Raw genomic sequence first — 20,739 nt, 5'->3', positions numbered from 1 at the left:
GCCGCCAGCAGGGGGTGTCAATCAACTTGATCGTACTCGATCGGGTTGAATTGTGGCGTTTTCTGTTCGCCTCATCAGAGCAGGCGGACAGGTTATGGAGCAGCGGTCTTTATAAAAAAAGCCTAATTCTTAGCAAACTGGGTACTGGCAGAGATCTGCCAGTACACAAGATGGCGGAAAATTGGTAGAGTGGGGAGGGTTAGAGAGCTATTTGGGGGGGATCAGGGAGGTTGGAAGCTTAGGGGGGTTCTAACACTGCAGAATATATATATAAAAAATAAATAATAAAATAATAATAAAAAAAAGTATTTTATTTTAGTACTGGCAGACTTTCTGCCAGTACTTAAGATATTGGTGACAATTGTGGGGTGGAGGAGGAAAGAGAGCTGTTTGATAGTGGTCAGAGAGGGATCAGGGGGTGGGATGTGTCAGGTGGGAGGCTGATCTCTTCACTAAATCTAAAATGAACCCTGCAAACTACTTAATTAACGCCTTCACTGCTGGGCATAATAAAAGTGTGGTGCGCAGCTGCATTTAGTGGCCTTCTAATTACCAAAAAGCAATGCCAAAGTCATATATGTCTGCTATTTTTGAACAAAGGGGATCCCAGAGAAGCATTTACAACCATTTTTGCTATGATTGCACAAGCTGTTTGTAAATCATTTCAGTGAGAAACCTAAAGTTAGTGAAAAAGTTAACAATTGTTTTCATTTGATCGCATTTGGCGGTGAAATGATGGCATGAAATATACCAAAATGGGCCTAGATCAATACTTTGGGTTATCTACTAAAAAAAAATATATACATGTGAAGGGTTATTCAGAAATTCCAGACAGATATCAGTGTTACAATGTAACTAGTGCCAATTTAAAACAAAAAAAATGGTTTGGAAATAGCAAAGTGCTACTTACACTTATTGCCCTATAACTTGCAAGAAAAGGAAAGAACATGTAAACATTGGATATTTCTAAACTCAGGAGAAAATTTAGAAACTATTTAGTATGGGTGTTTTTTGGTGGTTGTAGATGTGTAACAGATTTTGTGGGTCAAAGTTAGAAAAAGTGTGTTTTTTTAAAAAAAAAAACATTTTATAAAAAAAATAATAAAGTGAATTATATGATATGATGAAAATAATGGTATTTTTAGAAATTCCATTTAATGGCGAGAAAAACTGTATATAATATGTGTGGGTACAGTAAATGAGAAAAAGGAAAATTACAGCTAAACAAAAACACCACAGAAATGTAAAAATAGCCATGGTCCTTAACGGTAAGAAAATTAAAAAAAGTTTGGTCTGGTCACTAAGGCGTTAAAGCATATATATTTTTTTTAAATATGGTCTGAAGTGTGTGTAATGTGTAAAAGCTGAAAAAAGTGTGAGGAATTCAATCAAAATTCTTTATTATATTTTTAACCTTAAAAGAATTTGAAATTTCCCACATCACCTGAGTTTTCTATAGTGATATAGAACATTTTTATATGAAACTTTCATGAGTCATATAAAGCATGCAATTTAAAAAACAAAACAAATTTTCTTCCATTATCAAAATATGCATATTTTCTTTTAAGGAACCAGCTCCTAATGAGCATATGCACAGTGTATAGCATATGCATTTGTAATTGGCTGATGGATGTCACATGATACAGGGGAAAGGTAAAAGGAAGTAACTGTGAAATTTGTCCAAAAAAAATGTACTACACATTCGAAATTTATACTATATATTTATACCTGATGTTAAAAGTATTGTCACAATAGTGCAATCTTATAACAGTATCTGCATCACAATCGAGATTGCAGGTGAAATGTTCTAAATGGATGAAATTACTATTAGAAGGCAGTCTCGCAAAGAGGAATTTTACGTTACTTCACTGTGGCCTAGATTTAGAGTTGGGCGGTAGCCGTCAAAACCAGCGTTAGAGGCTCCTAACGCTGGTTTTTACCGCCCTCTGGTATTTGGAGCCAGTAATTAAAGGATCTAACGCTCACTTTCCAGCCGCGACTTTTCCATACCGCAGATCCCCTTACGTCAATTGCGTATCCTATCTTTTCAATGGGATCTTTCTAACGCTGGTATTTAGAGTCGTGGCTGAAGTGAGCGTTAGAACTCTAACGACAAAACTCCAGCCGAAGAAAAAAGTCAGTAGTTAAGAGCTTTCTGGGCTAACGCCGGTTCATAAAGCTCTTAACTACTGTGCTCTAAAGTACACTAACACCCATGAACTACCTATGTACCCCTAAACCGAGGTCCCCCCACATCGCCGCCACTACATTTAAATTTTTTAACCCCTAATCTGCCGCTCCGTATACCGCCGTCAACTACGTTATCCCTATGTACCCCTAATCTGCTGCCCCTAACACCGCCGACCCCTATATTATATTTATTAACCCCTAATCTGCCCCCCACAACGTCGCCGCCAGCTACCTACAATTATTAACCCCTAATATGCTGACCGGAGCTCACCGCTAGTATAATAAATGTATTAACCTCTAATCCGCCTCACTCCCGCCTCAATAACCCTATAATAAATAGTATTAACCCCTAATCTGCCCTCCCTAACATCGCCGACACCTAACTTCAATTATTAACCCCTAATCTGCCGACCGAATCTCGCAGCTACTGTAATAAATGGATTAATCCCTAAAGCTAAGTCTAACCCTAACCCTAACACCCCCCAAAATTAAATATAATTTAAATCTAACGAAATAAATCAACTCTTATTAAATAAATTATTCCTATTTAAAGCTAAATACTTACCTGTAAAATAAACCCTAATATAGCTACAATATAAATTATAATTATATTATAGCTATTTTAGGATTTATATTTATTTTACAGGTAACTTTGTATTTATTTTAACCAGGTACAATAGCTATTAAATAGTTAAGAACTATTTAATAGCTAAAATAGTTAAAATAATTACAAAATTACCTGTAAAATAAATCGTAACCTAAGTTACAATTAAACCTAACACTACACTATCAATAAATTAATTAAATAAAATACCTACAATTATCTACAATTAAACCTAACACTACACTATCAATAAATTAATTAAATACAATATCTACAAATAAATACAATTAAATAAACTAACTAAAGTACAAAAAATAAAAAAGAACTAGGTTACAAAAAATAAAAAAATATTTACAAACATTAGAAAAAAATTACAACAATTTTAAACTAATTACACCTACTCTAAGCCCCCTAATAAAATAACAAAGCCCCCACAAAATAAAAAAATGCCCTACCCAATTCTAAATTGCAAAAGTTCAAAGCTCTTTTACCTTACCGGCCCTGAAAAGGGCCCTTTGCGGGGCATGCCCCAAAGAATTCAGCTCTTTTGCCTGTAAAAAAAAACATACAATACCCCCCCCCAACATTACAACCCACCACCCACATACCCCTAATCTAACCCAAACCCCCCTTAAATAAACCTAACACTAAGCCCCTGAAGATCTCCCTACCTTGTCTTCACCTCACCGGGTCCCGATCTGTCCAGAAGAGGGTCCGAAGTCTTGATCCAAGCCCAAGCGGGGGGCTTAAGAGTGACGTCCAACCTCGGGCTGAAGCGGCGGCTGAAGAACTCCATCATCGGGCTGAAGTCGGAAGTCCATCATCGGGATGAAGTCTTCTATCAAGCCGCATCTTCAATCTTCTTTCTTCCAGAGCGGAGCCATCTTCTTCCAAGCCGACGTGGAACATCCTCTTCAACCGACGCCTACTAGCCGAATGACGGTTCCTTTAAATGACGTCATCCAAGATGGCGTCCCTCGAATTCCGATTGGCTGATAGGATTCTATCAGCCAATCGGAATTAAGGTAGGAATATTCTGATTGGCTGATGGAATCAGCCAATCAGAATCAAGTTCAATCCGATTGGCTGATTGGATCAGCCAATCAGATTGAGCTTGCATTCTATTGGCTGTTCCGATCAGCCAATAGAATGCGAGCTCAATCTGATTGGCTGATTGGATCAGCCAATCGGATTGAACTTGAATCTGATTGGCTGATTCCATCAGCCAATCAGAATATTCCTACCTTAATTCCGATTGGCTGATAGAATCCTATCAGCCAATCGGAATTCGAGGGACGCCATCTTGGATGACGTCATTTAAAGGAACCGTTATTCGGCTAGTAGGCGTCGGTTGAAGAGGATGTTCCGCGTCGGCTTGGAAGAAGATGGCTCCGCTCCGGAAGAAAGAAGATTGAAGATGCGGCTTGATAGAAGACTTCATCCCGATGATGGACTTCCGACTTCAGCCCGATGATGGAGTTCTTCAGCCGCCGCTTGGATCCAGACTTCAGCCCGAGGATGGACGTCACTCTTCAGCCCCCCGCTTGGGCTTGGATCAAGACTTCGGACCCTCTTCTGGACAGATCGGGACCCGGTGAGGTGAAGACAAGGTAGGGAGATCTTCAGGGGCTTAGTGTTAGGTTTATTTAAGGGGGGTTTGGGTTAGATTAGGGGTATGTGGGTGGTGGGTTGTAATGTTGGGGGGGGGTATTGTATGTTTTTTTTTTACAGGCAAAAGAGCTGAATTCTTTGGGGCATGCCCCGCAAAGGGCCCTTTTCAGGGCTGGTAAGGTAAAAGAGCTTTGAACTTTTTTATTTTAGAATAGAGTAGGGCATTTTTTTATTTTGGGGGTCTTTGTTATTTTATTAGGGGGCTTAGAGTAGGTGTAATTAGTTTAAAATTGTTGTAATATTTTTCTAATGTTTGTAAATATTTTTTTATTTTTTGTAACTTAGTTCTTTTTTATTTTTTGTACTTTAGTTAGTTTATTTAATTGTATTTATTTGTAGGTATTTTATTTAATTAATTTATTGATAGTGTAGTGTTAGGTTTAATTGTAGATAATTGTAGGTATTTTATTTAATTAATTTATTGATAGTGTAGTGTTAGGTTTAATTGTAACTTAGGTTAGGATTTATTTTACAGGTAATTTTGTAATTATTTTAACTTTTTCAGCTTTTAAATAGTTATTAACTATTTAATAGCTATTGTACCTGATTAAAATAAATACAAAGTTGCCTGTAAAATAAATATTAATCCTAAAATAGCTATAATATAATTATAATTTATATTGTAGCTATATTAGGGTTTATTTTACAGGTAAGTATTTAGCTTTAAATAGGAATAATTTATTTAATAAGAGTTAATTTATTTAGTTAGATAAAAATTATATTTAATTTAGGGGGGTGTTAGTGTTAGGGTTAGACTTAGCTTTAGGGGTTAATCCATTTATTACAGTAGCGGCGAGATTCGGTCGGCAGATTAGGGGTTAATAATTGAAGTTAGGTGTCGGCGATGTTAGGGAGGGCAGATTAGGGGTTAATACTATTTATTATAGGGTTATTGAGGCGGGAGTGAGGCGGATTAGGGGTCAATAACTTTATTATAGTAGCGGTGCGGTCCGCTCGGCAGATTAGGGGTTAATAAGTGTAGGCAGGTGGAGGCGACGTTGTTGGGGGCAGATTAGGGGTTAATAAATATAATATAGGGGTCGGCGGTGTTAGGGGCAGCAGATTAGGGGTACACAGGGATAATGTAGGTAGCGGCGGTTTACGGAGCGGCAGATTAGGGGTTAAAAAAATATGCAGGTGTTAGCGATAGCGGGGGTGGCAGATTAGGGGTTAATAAGTGTAAGGTTAGGGGTGTTTAGACTCGGGGTACATGTTAGGGTTTTAGGTGCAGACGTAGGAAGTGTTTCCCCATAGAAAACAATGGGGCTGCGTTAGGAGCTGAACGCTGCTTTTTTGCAGGTGTTAGGGTTTTTTTCAGCTCAAATGGCCCCATTGTTTTCTATGGGGGAATCGTGCACGAGCAAGTTTTTGAAGCTGGCTGCGTCCGTAAGCACCGCTGGTATCTAGAGTGGCAGTGGCGTTAAATTATGCTCTACGCTCCCTTTTTGGAGCCTAACACACTGAAAACCCAGCTATTCTGTGAACTCTAAATACCAGCGGTATTTAAAAGGTGCGGGGGAAAAAAGCATGCGTAGCTAACGCACCCCTTTGGACGCCAAACTCTAAATCTAGCCGTGTGGGAGGCAAAGCTTTCTCTGATGAAGGTTCTTCTGATGAACGTTCTGTGGCTGAGGAGCAGACTGAGATGCCCCATAGATGAGCAGACTGAGATGACCCTTATTAAAGACTATAGCCCTTGTTAGTCTCCTAGACTAAGCACTATCATTGAGAGTACCCAGAGTCTTCTAAGCCTGACTTTGTGATTAAGGGGAACATAAAAAAATTGATTGAGTTAATGGGTTGTTGTTTTGTTCTTAAAGGTGTTGGTAATGGATCTATGTCTCAATGTATTAAAGAGACTTCAAAAGTAGGGATGGACGAATGTTTTGCAACATTCAAAAAATGAAACAAATTTTAGCACATTTGGGCCTCGATCCGATATGCAGTGTCGCCCGCAAAAGCCGGCGATGCCAAATTTTGCACTGGTTTGGTAACACATATACGGCATAACATAGCAGTTACGCTCGTATATTTCTGCCTTCGGCCGTAGTTTTTTGGCCCATAGACAGGTATACCAAACCAGCGCAGTTTGGTATCCAATATACAGCGTAAGGACTTACGTGGCAAAAATGGAGAAATCTTACTCCATTTTCACCTCGCCACAAATTGCAGGCGTAGTAAGCCTTACGCTGTGTATTGGAACCCCGTAACTCCCTAAACTAGCTGCAAAATAAAACCTAACACCTAACGCATGCACAATGTCTATCTACCTGTCAACCGCAATCCCCCGCCGCAATCCCTAATAAAGTGTTTAACCCCTAAACCGCCGCTCCTGGACCCCGCCGCCACCTACATTAAATGTTTAACCCCCTAATCTGAGCCCCCTACACCATCGCCACCTATATTAAAATTATTAACCCCTAATGTAATCCCCCTACACCGCCGCCATCTATATTAAAATTATTACCCCCTAATGTGAGCCCCCTACACAGCCGCCACCTATTTAAACTATATTAAACTATATGTAGGGGGATTTAGATTACAGGCAAAAGAGCTGATTACTTTGTGACAATGCCCCGCAAAAAGACCTTTTAAGGGCTGGTAAAAGAGCTGGTTACTTTGGGGCAATGCCCCGCAAAAAGCCCTTTTAAGGACTGGCAATAGAGCTGGTTACTTTGGGGCAATGCCACGCAAAAAGCCCTTTTCAGGGTTATTTGTAGGGTTAAACTTAGGTTTAGTGGTAGGGAAATTTTAGTATTTTATGGGTTAATAAATTTAATATAGGTGGCGGCGGTATAGGGGGATTAGATTAGGGGTTAATAATTTTAATATAGGTGGCAGCGGTGTAGGGGGCTCACATTAGGGGTTAATATAGTTTAAATAGGTGGCGGCGGTGTAGGGGGATCATATTAGGGGATAATATAGTTTAATAGGTGGCGGCGGTATAGGGGGATCATATTAGGGGATAATATAGTTTAAATAGGTGGCGGCGGGGTAGGGGGCACACATTAGGGGGAAAACATTTAATGTAGCTATCGGCGGTATAGGGGGCTCAGATTAGGGGGTAATATAGATAATGTAGCTGGCGGCGGGGTCCGGGAGGGGCGGTTTAGGGGTTAATATATTTATTGTTAGGAGTGAGAGGGGGGATTGCGGATAGAGGGGTATACGTGTCGGGCTATGTTTGGGAGGCGTGTTAGACAGTAACAGGAGATTTAATAACGTCAGGTTTTTTATGCGGTGGCAGTTTCTAAAGTGCTGTAAGTCACTGGCGACTCCAGAAATTTGTACTTATGCAGATTTCTGGACATTGCTGGTTTGTCAGACTTACGGCACATTAGCATCTGACGGCGCCGTATATAAGATAGCTCGAGTTGCGAGCTGAAACTACGGGCGGCGCAGGTTTCCACGCTTGTGCCGAAACCTGCGCTGTATATCGGATCACGGCCTTGGTTGTTAATTTCAACACTTTGAATGATTGTGCAACATTCTATCATTTGTTTAATGTAAAATTATTTCTAATACTATCTTTAAATGTAATATTCCATTCAAATTGTTCTAAATCGGATATTGCATAATTCAAAGACTATTCATTCTACCAAGCGAATTGAACTTTTACCACATTTGCCCATCCCTATTCAAAAAAGACTGAAATGAATTTCAGACCTCTGAGCAATAGAAAAGAGACAGTTGTTAAAGGGACACTAAACCCCAATTTTTTATTTCATGATTCGGATAGAGCATGCAGTTTTAAGCAACTTTCTAATTAACTCCAATTAATAATTGTTCTTCGTTCTCTTGGTATCTTTATTTGATAAAACAGGAATGAAAGCTTTGGAGTGGGAGCCAGCCCATTTTAGGTTCAGAACCTGGGTTGTGCTTGCTTATGAGATGGCTTATATAGACAATATGACAGTAGTGTGTAGAAATTGGTTTGGCTTGAAATTAGTTAGGTTTCACCCTTATCTTAGTGCTCAAGAGATATCCAATATTAATTTTATTGAGTGTCTATTATGTGAGGCCACCAATCAACAGCTGACTCCCAGTAGTGTGTTACAATTGTTAAAGATTGCATACTCTGGGCTCTAGTTATCAAGGTCTGTGCGGATCAGGTCCGACAGACCTCGCTGAATACGGCAAGCGTATTGCACAAGAGCTCACAAGAGCTGCTGGTGCAACGCCGCCCTGCAGACTCGCGGCCAATAGGCCGCCAGCAGGGGGGTGTCAATCAACCCGATCGTACTCGATCGGGTTGATTTCCGGCGATGTCTGTCTGCCTGCTTAGAGCAGGCGGACAGGTTATGGAGCAGCGGTCTTTGAGACCGCTGCTTCATAACTGCTGTTTCTGGCGAGCCTGCAGGCTCGCCACAAACACGGGGCATCAAGCTCCATTTGGAGCTTGATACATATGCCCCTCTGTCTGAATCAAGTTTAATTTTGACTTTGATGTCCCTTTAAATTAAAAAAAAAGCTTTATCAGCAATGTAGCTATGAGAACAAGTTTACTTGATTAAAAACAGTTAAAGTCACTGTCTAATGTTAACTGCACTAGCCTTTTAATAAAGTATATTTACATCCATAGAGTTGTGCTTTAACAACCTTTGTCTGCCAGTAAGACGCACCCTTTTATTTAACCTTTAATGCCACTAACACACATCATCAAATAATTGCTCTATTAATTGCACATAATTATTGTCACACTTTTCCCACACACACTCACATATCCTATAATATAAAAGGCCAAGTGTGAGACAGCTTCAGGTATCTGCTGCATATGAAGCCGGAGCGCGATCGGGGCAGATGCCTTATTGTTACAGATGGTGACACTGTTTGTGTCACCGTCTGTAACGATCTTCTGCTGCTGCCCGCTGGAGGTGTGGGCGGGAGGTGGGTGGAAAGGGGAGGGAGTGGGAGGGCCCTATGCTACATAAATTAAAGTAACAGTGAAGGATGGGGCAGCAACACTAAAGAAAAGAGGTTTGGGGGTTAAATGGCGCATGGGGAGGTGGTGGTGCCACTACACTACAGAAAAAAAAAAAAAAAAGAATAAAAAAGGGGGTTTATAGGTACTGGAAGACAGCTGGCAGTACATAAGATGGCGGCAATAGTTAGAAAGGGGAGGGTTAGAGAGCTGTTTGAGGGGGGGTCAGGGACAGAGGGATAGGGACAAGGAAAGAAGGATAGGGACAGAGTGATAGGGGCAAAGGGATAGGGACAGAGGGATATAGGGACAGGGAAAGAGGGACAGGGACAGAGGGATAGGGACAGAGGGATAGCGATAGAGGGATAGGGACAGAGGGATAGGGACAGAGGTATAGGGACAGAGGAATAGGGATAGAGATAGAGGGATAGGGACAGAGGGATAGGGACAGAGGGATATAGGGACAAGGACAGAGGGACAGGGACAGAGGGATAGGGACAGAGGGATAGGGACAGAGGGATAGGGATAGAGGGATAGGGACAGAGGGATAGGGACAGAGGGATATAGGGACAGGGACAGAGGGACTGGGACAAAGGGACAGGGACAGAGGGATAGGGATAGAGATAGAGGGATAGGGACAGAGGGATAGGGACAGAGGGATATAGGGACAGGGACAGAGGGGCAGGGACAGAGGGACAGGGACATAGGGACAGGGACAGAGGGATATAGGGACAGAGTGATATAGGGACAGGGACAGGGATAAATGGATAGGGACAGAGGGATAGGGACAGAGGGACAGGGACAGAGAGACAGGGACAGAGGGATAGGGATAGAGATAGAGGGATAGGGACAGAGGGATAGGGATAGAGATAGAGGGATAGGGACAGAGGGATAGGGATAGAGATAGAGGGATAGGGACAGAGGGATAGCGACAGAGGGATAGGGACAGAGTGATAGGGACAGAGAGATAGGGACAGAGGGATAGGGACAGAGGGATAGGGACAGAGGGACAGGAACAGATGGACAGGGGGATAGGGACAGAGGCACAGGGACAGAGGGATAGGGACAGAGGGACAGAGAGATAGGGATAGAGATAGAGGGATAGGGACAGAGGGATAGGGACAAAGGGATAGGGACAGAGAGATAGGGACAGAGGGACAGGGACAGAGGGATAGCGACAGAGGGATAGGGACAGAGAGATAGTGACAGAGGGATAGGGACAGAGGGATAGGGACAGAGGGACAGGTACAGAGAGATAGGGACAGAGAAATAGGGATTGAGATAGAGGGATAGGGACAGAGAGATAGGGACAGAGAGATAGGGATTGAGATAGAGGGATAGGGACAGAGAGATAGGGACAGAGGGATAGGGACAGAGAGATAGGGACAGAGGGATAGGGACAGAGGGACAGGGACAGAGGGATAGGGACAGAGGGATAGGGACAGAGGGATAGGGATTGAGATAGAGGGATAGGGACAGAGAGATAGGGACAGAGGGATAGGGACAGAGAGATAGGGACAGAGGGATAGGGACAGAGGGACAGGGACAGAGGGATAGGGACAGAGGGATAGGGACAGAGGGATAGGGACAGAGGGACAGGGACATAGGATAGATGAATCGATGGATATGGATAGGGACAGAGGGATAGAAGGATAGGGATATTTCTTTCATTAAACATTTTGGCCATGTACGCAGGCTTTAACGTTAGTATAAATATAAACAGTTAAAGGCATTGATGCTAACTGCACAAGCCTTTAAATAAAGTAATTATATATGTGTTTGTGTATGTTTGTGTTTGTGTGTGTGTAAAAGAAAAGGCTGTTTGTTTGTGTTATTTTATTCCAAGCAAGTCCTACATATATATATTTATATACACACACACACAGGGCTGGAAATTTCCACCAGTTCACTAGTCCCAGGCAAGTAACAATTTGCAATGGATTGGTGAAAAAACTGGCATATTCCTATCTTTATAAATGTTCCCAACTGACTAAGACTAGTAAACTATAGTGTGTGTCTGGATGCCGAAAAAAATCCTATTTCTCTGGACTTATAGGGAAAACATATCAGTCCCCTTTGTCGTCACTATATATATATATATATATACAAGTTTGTGGGATCCAAGCACTCACTGTTAATGGTATACGACTGGGTGCACTCTATGGTAAATAGGTAGAAACTTCTCAGAAAGAAGAGGCACTCACAGGTCTTAATAAGCAAAAAGTACTTTTATTAGTTCATAGGTTCAGTCAACGTTTCGGTCCTCGCAGGGACCTTTGTCAAGACTGTTCTCCAATATCTCAATGTCAAGCGGTCATGAACTAATAAAAGTACTTTTTGCTTATTAAGACCTGTGAGTGCCTCTTCTTTCTGAGAAGTTTATATATATATATATATATATATATATATATATATATATACATACATACATACAGATAGATAGATAGATAGATATACACACATATACACACGTGTGTGATTGAAATTAGATGACTAAAAAAATAGCTGGCTAGAAAATATAAACATAATATTATCTGATTTAAAGAAAAAAATAAGGGCTAGATTAAAAGTGGAGCAGCATTTTTTTTTTTTTGCGTAAGTGAAAACTCTGTTTGGATTTTTTACATTACAAGTTACAAATATTTTATGCTAGCGTTAACCGAATAGCGCGCCCATGCATATATTCTCCCATAGAGATCAATGGAGAAAAAAAAAGTGGGAAAAACACCCATCGTGAATACAACATAGCCTATTCGCATTAGTAAATGTGAAATATTTACAGTAAATACATAGTTAAAACGTTTATTACATGGGAATAATGCATAGATATGTTTTATCATCTTTTCATATACTTAATGGAAAAGGAATATATTGCATATATATATATATATATATATATATATATATATATATATATATGTGTGTGTTTACATATATATGAATGTTTTTATATGTGTATATATTACATTAAATACATATATACATATATAAATACATTAATATATACATACACATATATTGATATATATATATATATATATATATATATATATATATATATATATATATACAGGTATACAGTATATATATATATATATATATATATATATACATACAACTACATATTTAGCAATGTATGTGTCTCAATATTAAAGCTATTTGCTTGAATTTTATTTTCTAACACCTGAGATCTCATATCTTTAAACCCTTATAACTTTTGTGTGCAATATATTTTTAAAAATATTTTGAGTGTAATTGTACATTGTAATGTGTTTTTGAGCTGTTTTGTGCAAGTTTTTAGTTTCAGGAAATAGTTAACCACAGCTCTGAGATCACGGAAAGGATTAAAGTGTAAAGGGTGATTGCGCTAGCGCAATTTTGCTCCACTTGTAATATCAGCAAACTGAAAATGGCTTGCAAAAACACGATAACGCTAGCACAAAATCGTTTGCGCTTCATTTGTAATCTATACAATAGTGTGTGTGTAACTGCCGAAAAAAAATCCTATTTCTCTGGACTTAAAGTGAAAATATATTAGTCCCCCTTATCGTCACTATATATATATATACTGTGTATATATATATATATATATATATATATATATATATATATATATATATATATATACAAACACTCACACACACGTGTATTTTTTAAATGAGATGATTAAAAAAAATAGCTGGCTTTAAAATATAAACATAATATTGTATTATTTAAAGAAAAAAAATTATTATATTAAATAATTGTGTATATATATATATACACGCACTCTTCTCTTTTACTATAAAGGAAAACAGAATAATTTGACATTTGAGTACCATTAAATTGGGTAATAATAACATTTATTACTATTCAGCTGCCGATTTGGTTAATTCTAAGAGCGAGCACTGAAAAAGTGCTTTGAGTCCCACTAAAAGAAAGGTGCTATATAAATACTTATTATTTTTATTTGCATGCATGCCTGTATGTTTCTTTGTTTTTTTTTCTAACCTACCTTTCTTTCTTTCTTTCTTTCTTTCTTTCTTTCTTTCTTTCTTTCTTTCTTTCTTTCTTTCTTTCTTTCTTTCTTTCTTTCTTGTTATTTGAATATTTTAATACATAAATGTCACATCTGTCACATACAAAGAACAAAATATATCTCACTTACCTCCTGTATCTAGAAGTTAATGATGAGTTAAAAGAACTAAACATAGACCACACTCGCTGCTGTGTCTCAGGCTTGTATCTGTAAATGATCACTACAATAACTCCCAGAGGGCACCTCCCAATCTAGTTACAGAATCATATTTGTGATAACATCAGCCTTAGAGGCAATATGGCATATTCATTCAATATAAAGGGAAACAAATCATATATATATATATATATATATATATATATATATATATATATATATAAGAAAACAAGGAAACTCCTCGGCACACCAGGGATGCAATAGGTAAAAAGCCAGTCTTTATTCAGTAGATGCTAAAAACATAATCCTCATACAGCAACTTGGTAAAAACAATTCATATGAACTGGAACAGGGGGAACATCACCTCCTGTGACATCATACGCGTTTCATGCCTCTGGGGCACTTGTTCACTGATAGGGAACAGGTGGTGAAAGTGCTCTTAATATACAGATTTCTGTCCAATGACATAACATCAATTAAAACACATCTCATTAACCCCTGAAGTTCCTGTCCAAAACACAAGAATCCTAATCTATATAGCCGCTCTATATTACACCCACTACAAAAATATGTGTACACTGCAACGTTAATTCTATTTATTGTGTCTCAATTTTATAGAACCATTATGCTATTATTTCATATTACTAAAACTAATAAAATGTTAATTAAATAATGCATATGTTATAAAGAACCCAAGTATGAATGTTGGTATATGATTTAATTGGACATCAAGACCTAATCCTCACTCAAATGCATGCAACCTTTGTTAAAAAAAGGAAATTTTATAAAGAGATTATTAGATAATACTCGTACATATAGAAAAACTTTTATATATATGCAACCTTTGTTAAAAAAAGGAAATTTTATAAAGAGATTATTAGATAATACTCGTACATATAGAAAAACTTTTCCTTTTGTTACAGTACGTTTGAGCGATCTATCAGCGTTGAATAAACATATTTACATCCATTCTGGAATTTAAACCCGTAGGTACCCTGGTTTCTAAATGAAGGATCCAAAAAACCTCTCGTTCATCAAGTTTCTTTTCCCTGTCTCCACCCCGGGGATGTCTTGGTATGAAATCTATGCCCTGTACTTTTAAAAGTGTTTTATCAGAATTATGAAAATATCTGAAATGTTTGGCAATGGGCGTTTTTGACTCAGGGTCCTCTATGGACCTTAGATGTTCCATGACCCGGTCCTTCAAGGATCGTTTGGTACGTCCCACATATTGAATATTACAACCCTGACAAGTCAATAGGTAAATTACGTGTGTGCTGTTGCAATTTATGAAATATCTTATATCACTTACTTTACCTAGTGCTTCAGATCTACAGGTATTACCCTGAACAATGTGAGAGCACGTCTTGCATCGTGAGGCATTACATTTGTAACATCCCTTACGTTGTTTTCTAACCTACCTTTCTTTCTTTCTTTCTTTCTTTCTTTCTTTCTTTCTTTCTTTCTTGTTATTTGAATATTTTAATACATAAATGTCACATCTGTCACATACAAAGAACAAAATATATCTCACTTACCTCCTGTATCTAGAAGTTAATGATGTGTTAAAAGAACTAAACATAGACCACACTCGCTGCTGTGTCTCAGGCTTGTATCTGTAAATGATCACTACAATAACTCCCAGAGGGCACCTCCCAATCTAGTTACAGAATCATATTTGTGACAACATCAGCCTTAGAGGCAATATGGCATATTCATTCAATATAAAGGGAAACAAATTATATATATATATATATATATATATATATATATATATATATATACATCATAGTCTTTAGAATAGGCACTCCATATATTATAACAACCTCCAGGGTGCACTTAAGGGAAATATCCAACGTTAGTAAGCAAGAAAAAGGCACTCTCTGAAAAAAGTAAAACTTAACATTTAATAAGTTATATTAAAAATGCATGACGTTTCGGAGGCATTACGCCCCCTTTTTCAAATGCATGATACAGCCGTTTGAAAAATACAAAAGCAGTATGCTTTTGTATTAATGTTAAGTTTTACTTTTTTCAGAGAGTGCCTTTTTCTTGCTTACTAATGTTATATATATATAGATTATTTTGGAAGTGAAGGGCACTCAGGGTTTTTTTAGAGAAACATAGAATGTTTTTTATTTGTAATAACAACGAGTCATCAAGGTCAAAGTCGACATTTCGGCTTGCTTCAGAGCCTTCTTCAAGACATAGAAAATCTGTAAAACATGTTAAGAAAAGAACAAATGCTAATACAAAATACCATATAAAGTGATAACAAACACCCAACACCAATACTGTACTATACTAAAAACTGTTCAGAGGATAAACCCTAACTCAAAACCAACAATGCGGCTATAATAAACACCCACTCGCACAAATAACCATCTAACCACCAGCAAAAAAGCTGTTATGGAGCCGGAAAAAAAAGACTATTAGAGGGTGTCAACCCAAGAACAGAACCTGTACAATATGCTAGAATGACCGGATTCATGCACAAAAATGGAGACACAAATTATATGATTTTTACAGAGTTCAGGATACTACTAGGTATTTCACTAGAACTCAAATGTAAAAAAGCTTACCGATATAGCTATGAATATAGTTCGGTTACCAAAGTAGCAAGCTGTACATGACATAGTGTATAACTATTCAATCCTTTTAATGTGATTCGATCAAGATAGAGGTAGGAGACCATGTAATAGATATAATATAATCCACCATACTGACCGCAAATAAATTAGAAAAATGTATTGAGAGCTGTCATACACATAAATAAACAACAAGCCTTATGCTTAATCAGTACCTCGATACGTGACACATGTAAGCATACATCCAATCAGAATGAAACCGTAGATACCTAAGCTACAAACACTATGATGTTACCCAATGCAGTTAATAATATAGAAACGCTACCAGCGATGTATGCAGTATATTTAACATCCAACATATAAAGCACATTAATAGTGTAAATGGTTAATGCAGGGTAAATCAGTACCTACATAGAAAAACAAACAAACATGAGTACAATACTCAAAATGTAAAGGACCTAGTAGAATCTCATATGTACCCTGGCTAGATACATACGTAGTAGGCAATTTGCTAGACAACTAAATCAACATTATGCAGGGAACATATAATGCCGGAGCCGCATCGTTAATTATATGGCAAAGCACCTATCAAGCACATACCGAAACTGCACGCAAAGATACAACAGTCACCACTCAAACGCCAACTGTTATTTATCACATGAATTACTATGTTTAAACCACCATAACTATATAGCACTTTAATGAACAACAAGAAATAAAAACAATCGCCTAAATTATGAGTTTTGCATTAGGGTCAAAAAGCAGCATTGGCCGGTCCTAACGCTGCTTTTTAACGCCCGCTGGTATTACGAGTTTCCGTAACGCCACAAAAATATCCATCTCGGCTCAAATCATTAACGTAAACCCAGACCCAGTAGTTAACCATATACCGCTAACAAAAACATCCACGAATCACAAAAAAACATTACACAAACTACACTTACACTCATACAAACACTACACAATATTTATTTTTCAGATTTTATATTTTTATATCAAAATAGAACGGATCGAAGTTACGAGATCTCGCGTGTTTTAAAAAAAGGCACACAAAACCATTTTACATTGACTTACATAGACAGACGGGAACATACACTTATATAGCTAAATCTAACTACAAATATTATCACATACATACACAAATCGATACATACAAACAATATACAGCACATTACATACACAAAACAGATTTTTATTAGGAAATAAACACAATTTAGCTACTTTTTCACACAAGAACATGACGTCACTCACTTTACACTCAAAACAAGTGTTGGATTTTATTTCTACACAAAATTTTCAGATTTACCCAACGCACGTAAAAAGCGTAGACAAGAAAACTCGTAATGCCAGCGTTACAATTGTGAAACTAACTCATTCTTTCTTGCGTTAGTCCCGCTATGACAAATAGATCAAGAAATGACTATTTCCCTATGGAGTTATGGCTTTTACTTGCGTGAAATTCACTGCAACATCAAATTGTTATATCAATTTATAGTATCATTTACAAGAGGTGATATACTCTCATTACGATGTAGTAGATGATATGAAGGATGGTAACCATAGTTTATGAAGAAGGGTGTTAAGTTAGTAGATGAATTGATGGTGTTATTGTAAGAGAATTCTGCTGTGGGTAATAAGGATGTCCAGTTATCTTGTTGAAAGGAACAGTAACATCGAAGGTACTGCTCCAAGGATTGGTTAGTCCTCTCTGTTTGTCCGTTTGTCTGCGGATGATAAGCCAAGCTTAATCGTCGTTCAACACATAGTTGTGTCCAGAATCTGGAAGTGAATTGAGTCCCCCTGTCTGTGGTTATCGACTTGGGCAATCCATGTAAACGGACAATGTGTTTTATAAACAATTCAGCAGTTTCAGAAACGGTTGGTAGAGCATGTAAAGGAATAAAGTGGGCCATCTTTGAGAAAAGATCTACAACAACTAGTATGGTTGTGTTATTAGAGGATGGAGGTAAGTCCACAATGAAATCCATCGCTATATCCTGCCAAGGCCTATCAGCAATGGGGAGAGAGAGAAGAAACCCATAAGGATGTATACGTTGAGGTTTACACCTAGTGCATACTGAAAAACCTTGTATATAACTTTTAACGGATTGATCTATCTGTGGCCACCAGAAGTCTCTTTTAATTAAATGGAGAGTCTTATGAAACCCCGGATGTCCAGAAATTGGGCTTTCATGTGCCATAGCTAATATTTTCGGTCTAAGAGCAGTCGGAACATATAGTGCGTGAGCATGATAATATAGACCATTAGCATGTTTGTGAATTTTCTGTAGAAATTAGAAAATCTGAGGAATCTCTGAACCTCCTTCTTAGAGTTGGGTATAGGCCAGTTGGTTATAGCTTCCACCTTGTTGTTCTCCATAGAAATTTCCTTTGGAGAAATATGATATCCAAGGAAGGAAATAGTATCAGAGTTGAAAACACATTTTTCAGGCTTAGCGTACAAGTGATTCTCTCTTAACCTGGATAAGACAATTCTGACATGATCTATGTGGTCTTCTCTGGAGTTTGAGTATATGAGAATATCATCAAGATATATTACAATAAATAAGTTGAGTAGGTCACGGAAAACATCATTGATGAAAAATTGAAAAGTGGCTGGGGCGTTACATAGCCCGAAAGGCATGTCGCAATACTCGTATAGACCATACCATGTACGCAAAGCTGTCAGCCACTCGTCCCCCTCCCTTATTCGTATGAGATTGTAAGGACCTCTCAGATCTAGTTTTGTGAATATTGTTGCACCTTGTAGACGTTCTATAAGTTCTGGTATAAGTGACAGATGGTATCTGTTTTTTATTGTGCAGTTGTTAAGTTGTCTATAATCTATGATAGGCCTGAGACTCTTGTCCTTATTTTTGACAAAAAAAATACCAGCGCCTGCTGGTGAAGTGGACGGACGGATGAAACCTTTTTCAAGGTTGTCATGGATATACTCCTTAAGATGAAGAAGTTCAGGTTCCGATAGCGGGTATATGCAACCATAGGGTATCTTAGATTCGGGTATGAGATCTATAGGACAATTATAAGATCTGTGAGGCGGTAATGATTGAGCTTCAGCTTTATCAAAAACATTGTGAAAGTCTGAGTAGTCAGGAGGTATATTTAGCATGTCAATCTGTAAGATACTGTGTTTAGGATTACAATGTGAGACACAGAAAGGCGAGTCAAAAGTTATGGAACCTTTATCCCATAAAATTGTGGGTTGATGTTTCTTTAACTAGGTAAGACCCAGGATAATTGGGAATAAAGGTGAGTGTATCACTTCAAAGGTACATGTTTCATTATGACCAGATGTGAATGTAACTTGTAAAGGAACTGTGTGGTGTGTGACAGGACCTGAATTAATAAGAGAACCATCAACAACACGTATAGGAAGTGAAACACGCTTTTTTATTATGGGTATTTTATAAGTATCCACAAAAGATGAATGATTGAAATTAGTAGTTGCTCCGGAATCAATGACAACCTGGGCTTTAGTTTGATGTAGATCCCACTGCAGAGAAACAAAGAGGGTAAAATGAGAAGACATATTTAACTCAGATTTAATTGAATGATGAAATGTTCCCTTACCCTTTTTAGACTTCAAAAGAATGGGACATTCCTTAACGGCATGTTCCTTGGCACCACAATAAAGGCAGAGGTTGTGTAATCTACGTCTTGCCTTTTCTTCAGGCTTAAGAGGGCCTTTGATAAAACCGATGTCCATAGGTTCCTCCATTGATCTAGTAGAAGGTGTAGGTTGGGAAAAAAATGATCTTTTGCTGGGAGGGTCATAAGAACCCTTCTCAACCTTCCTCTCTCTCAATCGGCGATCAATGGTTATGGTTAAGGACATGAAATTTTCTAATTCCATAGGTATCTCAGTGCGAGCTAATTCGTCTTGCAGACTATCTGAGAGTCCTATACGAAATTGATTCCTGAGTGCTGCATTATTCCATAAAATATCCGAAGCCCATCTTTTGAACTCCGTTATATATTCTTCTACGGGGCGTCTGCCCTGTTTAAGATTTCTAATAGAAACTTCAGCAGTTGCTTGTTTATCGTGATCCTCATAAAGCATAGACATTGCATTAAAGAATGAATCTAAAGAATTTAGAATGGGGTCATCTTTCTCGTAGTAAGCATTAGCCCAAGATTTGGCCGCACCCCTGAGGTAGGAAATCATGGTAAGAACCTTGACCTTTTCAGTAGGATAGGTTCTGGGTTTAAGTGAAAAAAATAGTGTACAAGAGTTCTTAAAGTCCCTGAACTGGGACCTGTCTCCATTAAATTTCTCAGGAGGACAAATCTGTGGTTCTGGGGGAGGAGTATCTGAGACTGGAGATTTATTCTGAACATTATCTCTAATGTATTTTCGTAACTCCTCATTGTCAGCCTGTAAATCCCTCAGCCCCTGAATCATTAAATCCATATTCTGTGAAAGTGTTCCAACACGATTAGAAAGCTCATTAACATCCATAGCTGAATAGATATTGAAGGGTAAATAATTTTTTAGGGCTAGGTAATATGTAAGGATTAAAGTAATTTCCAAAATATCTATTATAGTAGACTATTTAACCATTCAGTCTCA

At 38.1% G+C, this 20,739-nt stretch overlaps 1 protein-coding gene across 1 annotated transcript in view; it reads right to left on the bottom strand.

Moving 5' to 3' along the window:
• Nucleotides 1-13,737, bottom strand: part of LOC128666984 (3-galactosyl-N-acetylglucosaminide 4-alpha-L-fucosyltransferase FUT3-like) — a 41,163-nt gene extending 27,426 nt beyond the window's left edge. Inside the window, exon 1 of the mRNA XM_053721830.1 lies at nt 13,534-13,737. Within this exon, the coding sequence (XP_053577805.1) occupies nt 13,534-13,577 (44 nt within the window). The 5' untranslated portion in view covers nt 13,578-13,737. The remainder of the gene's footprint in view (nt 1-13,533) is intronic.
• Nucleotides 13,738-20,739: the final 7,002 nt, after the last annotated feature.

The sequence above is a fragment of the Bombina bombina genome, chromosome 7, assembly GCF_027579735.1.
Source record: "Bombina bombina isolate aBomBom1 chromosome 7, aBomBom1.pri, whole genome shotgun sequence".
Classification (NCBI taxonomy): Eukaryota; Metazoa; Chordata; class Amphibia; order Anura; family Bombinatoridae; genus Bombina; species Bombina bombina.
The sequence above is the reverse complement of the archived record's forward strand: the minus strand, read 5'-3'. Positions and strand labels throughout refer to the sequence as shown.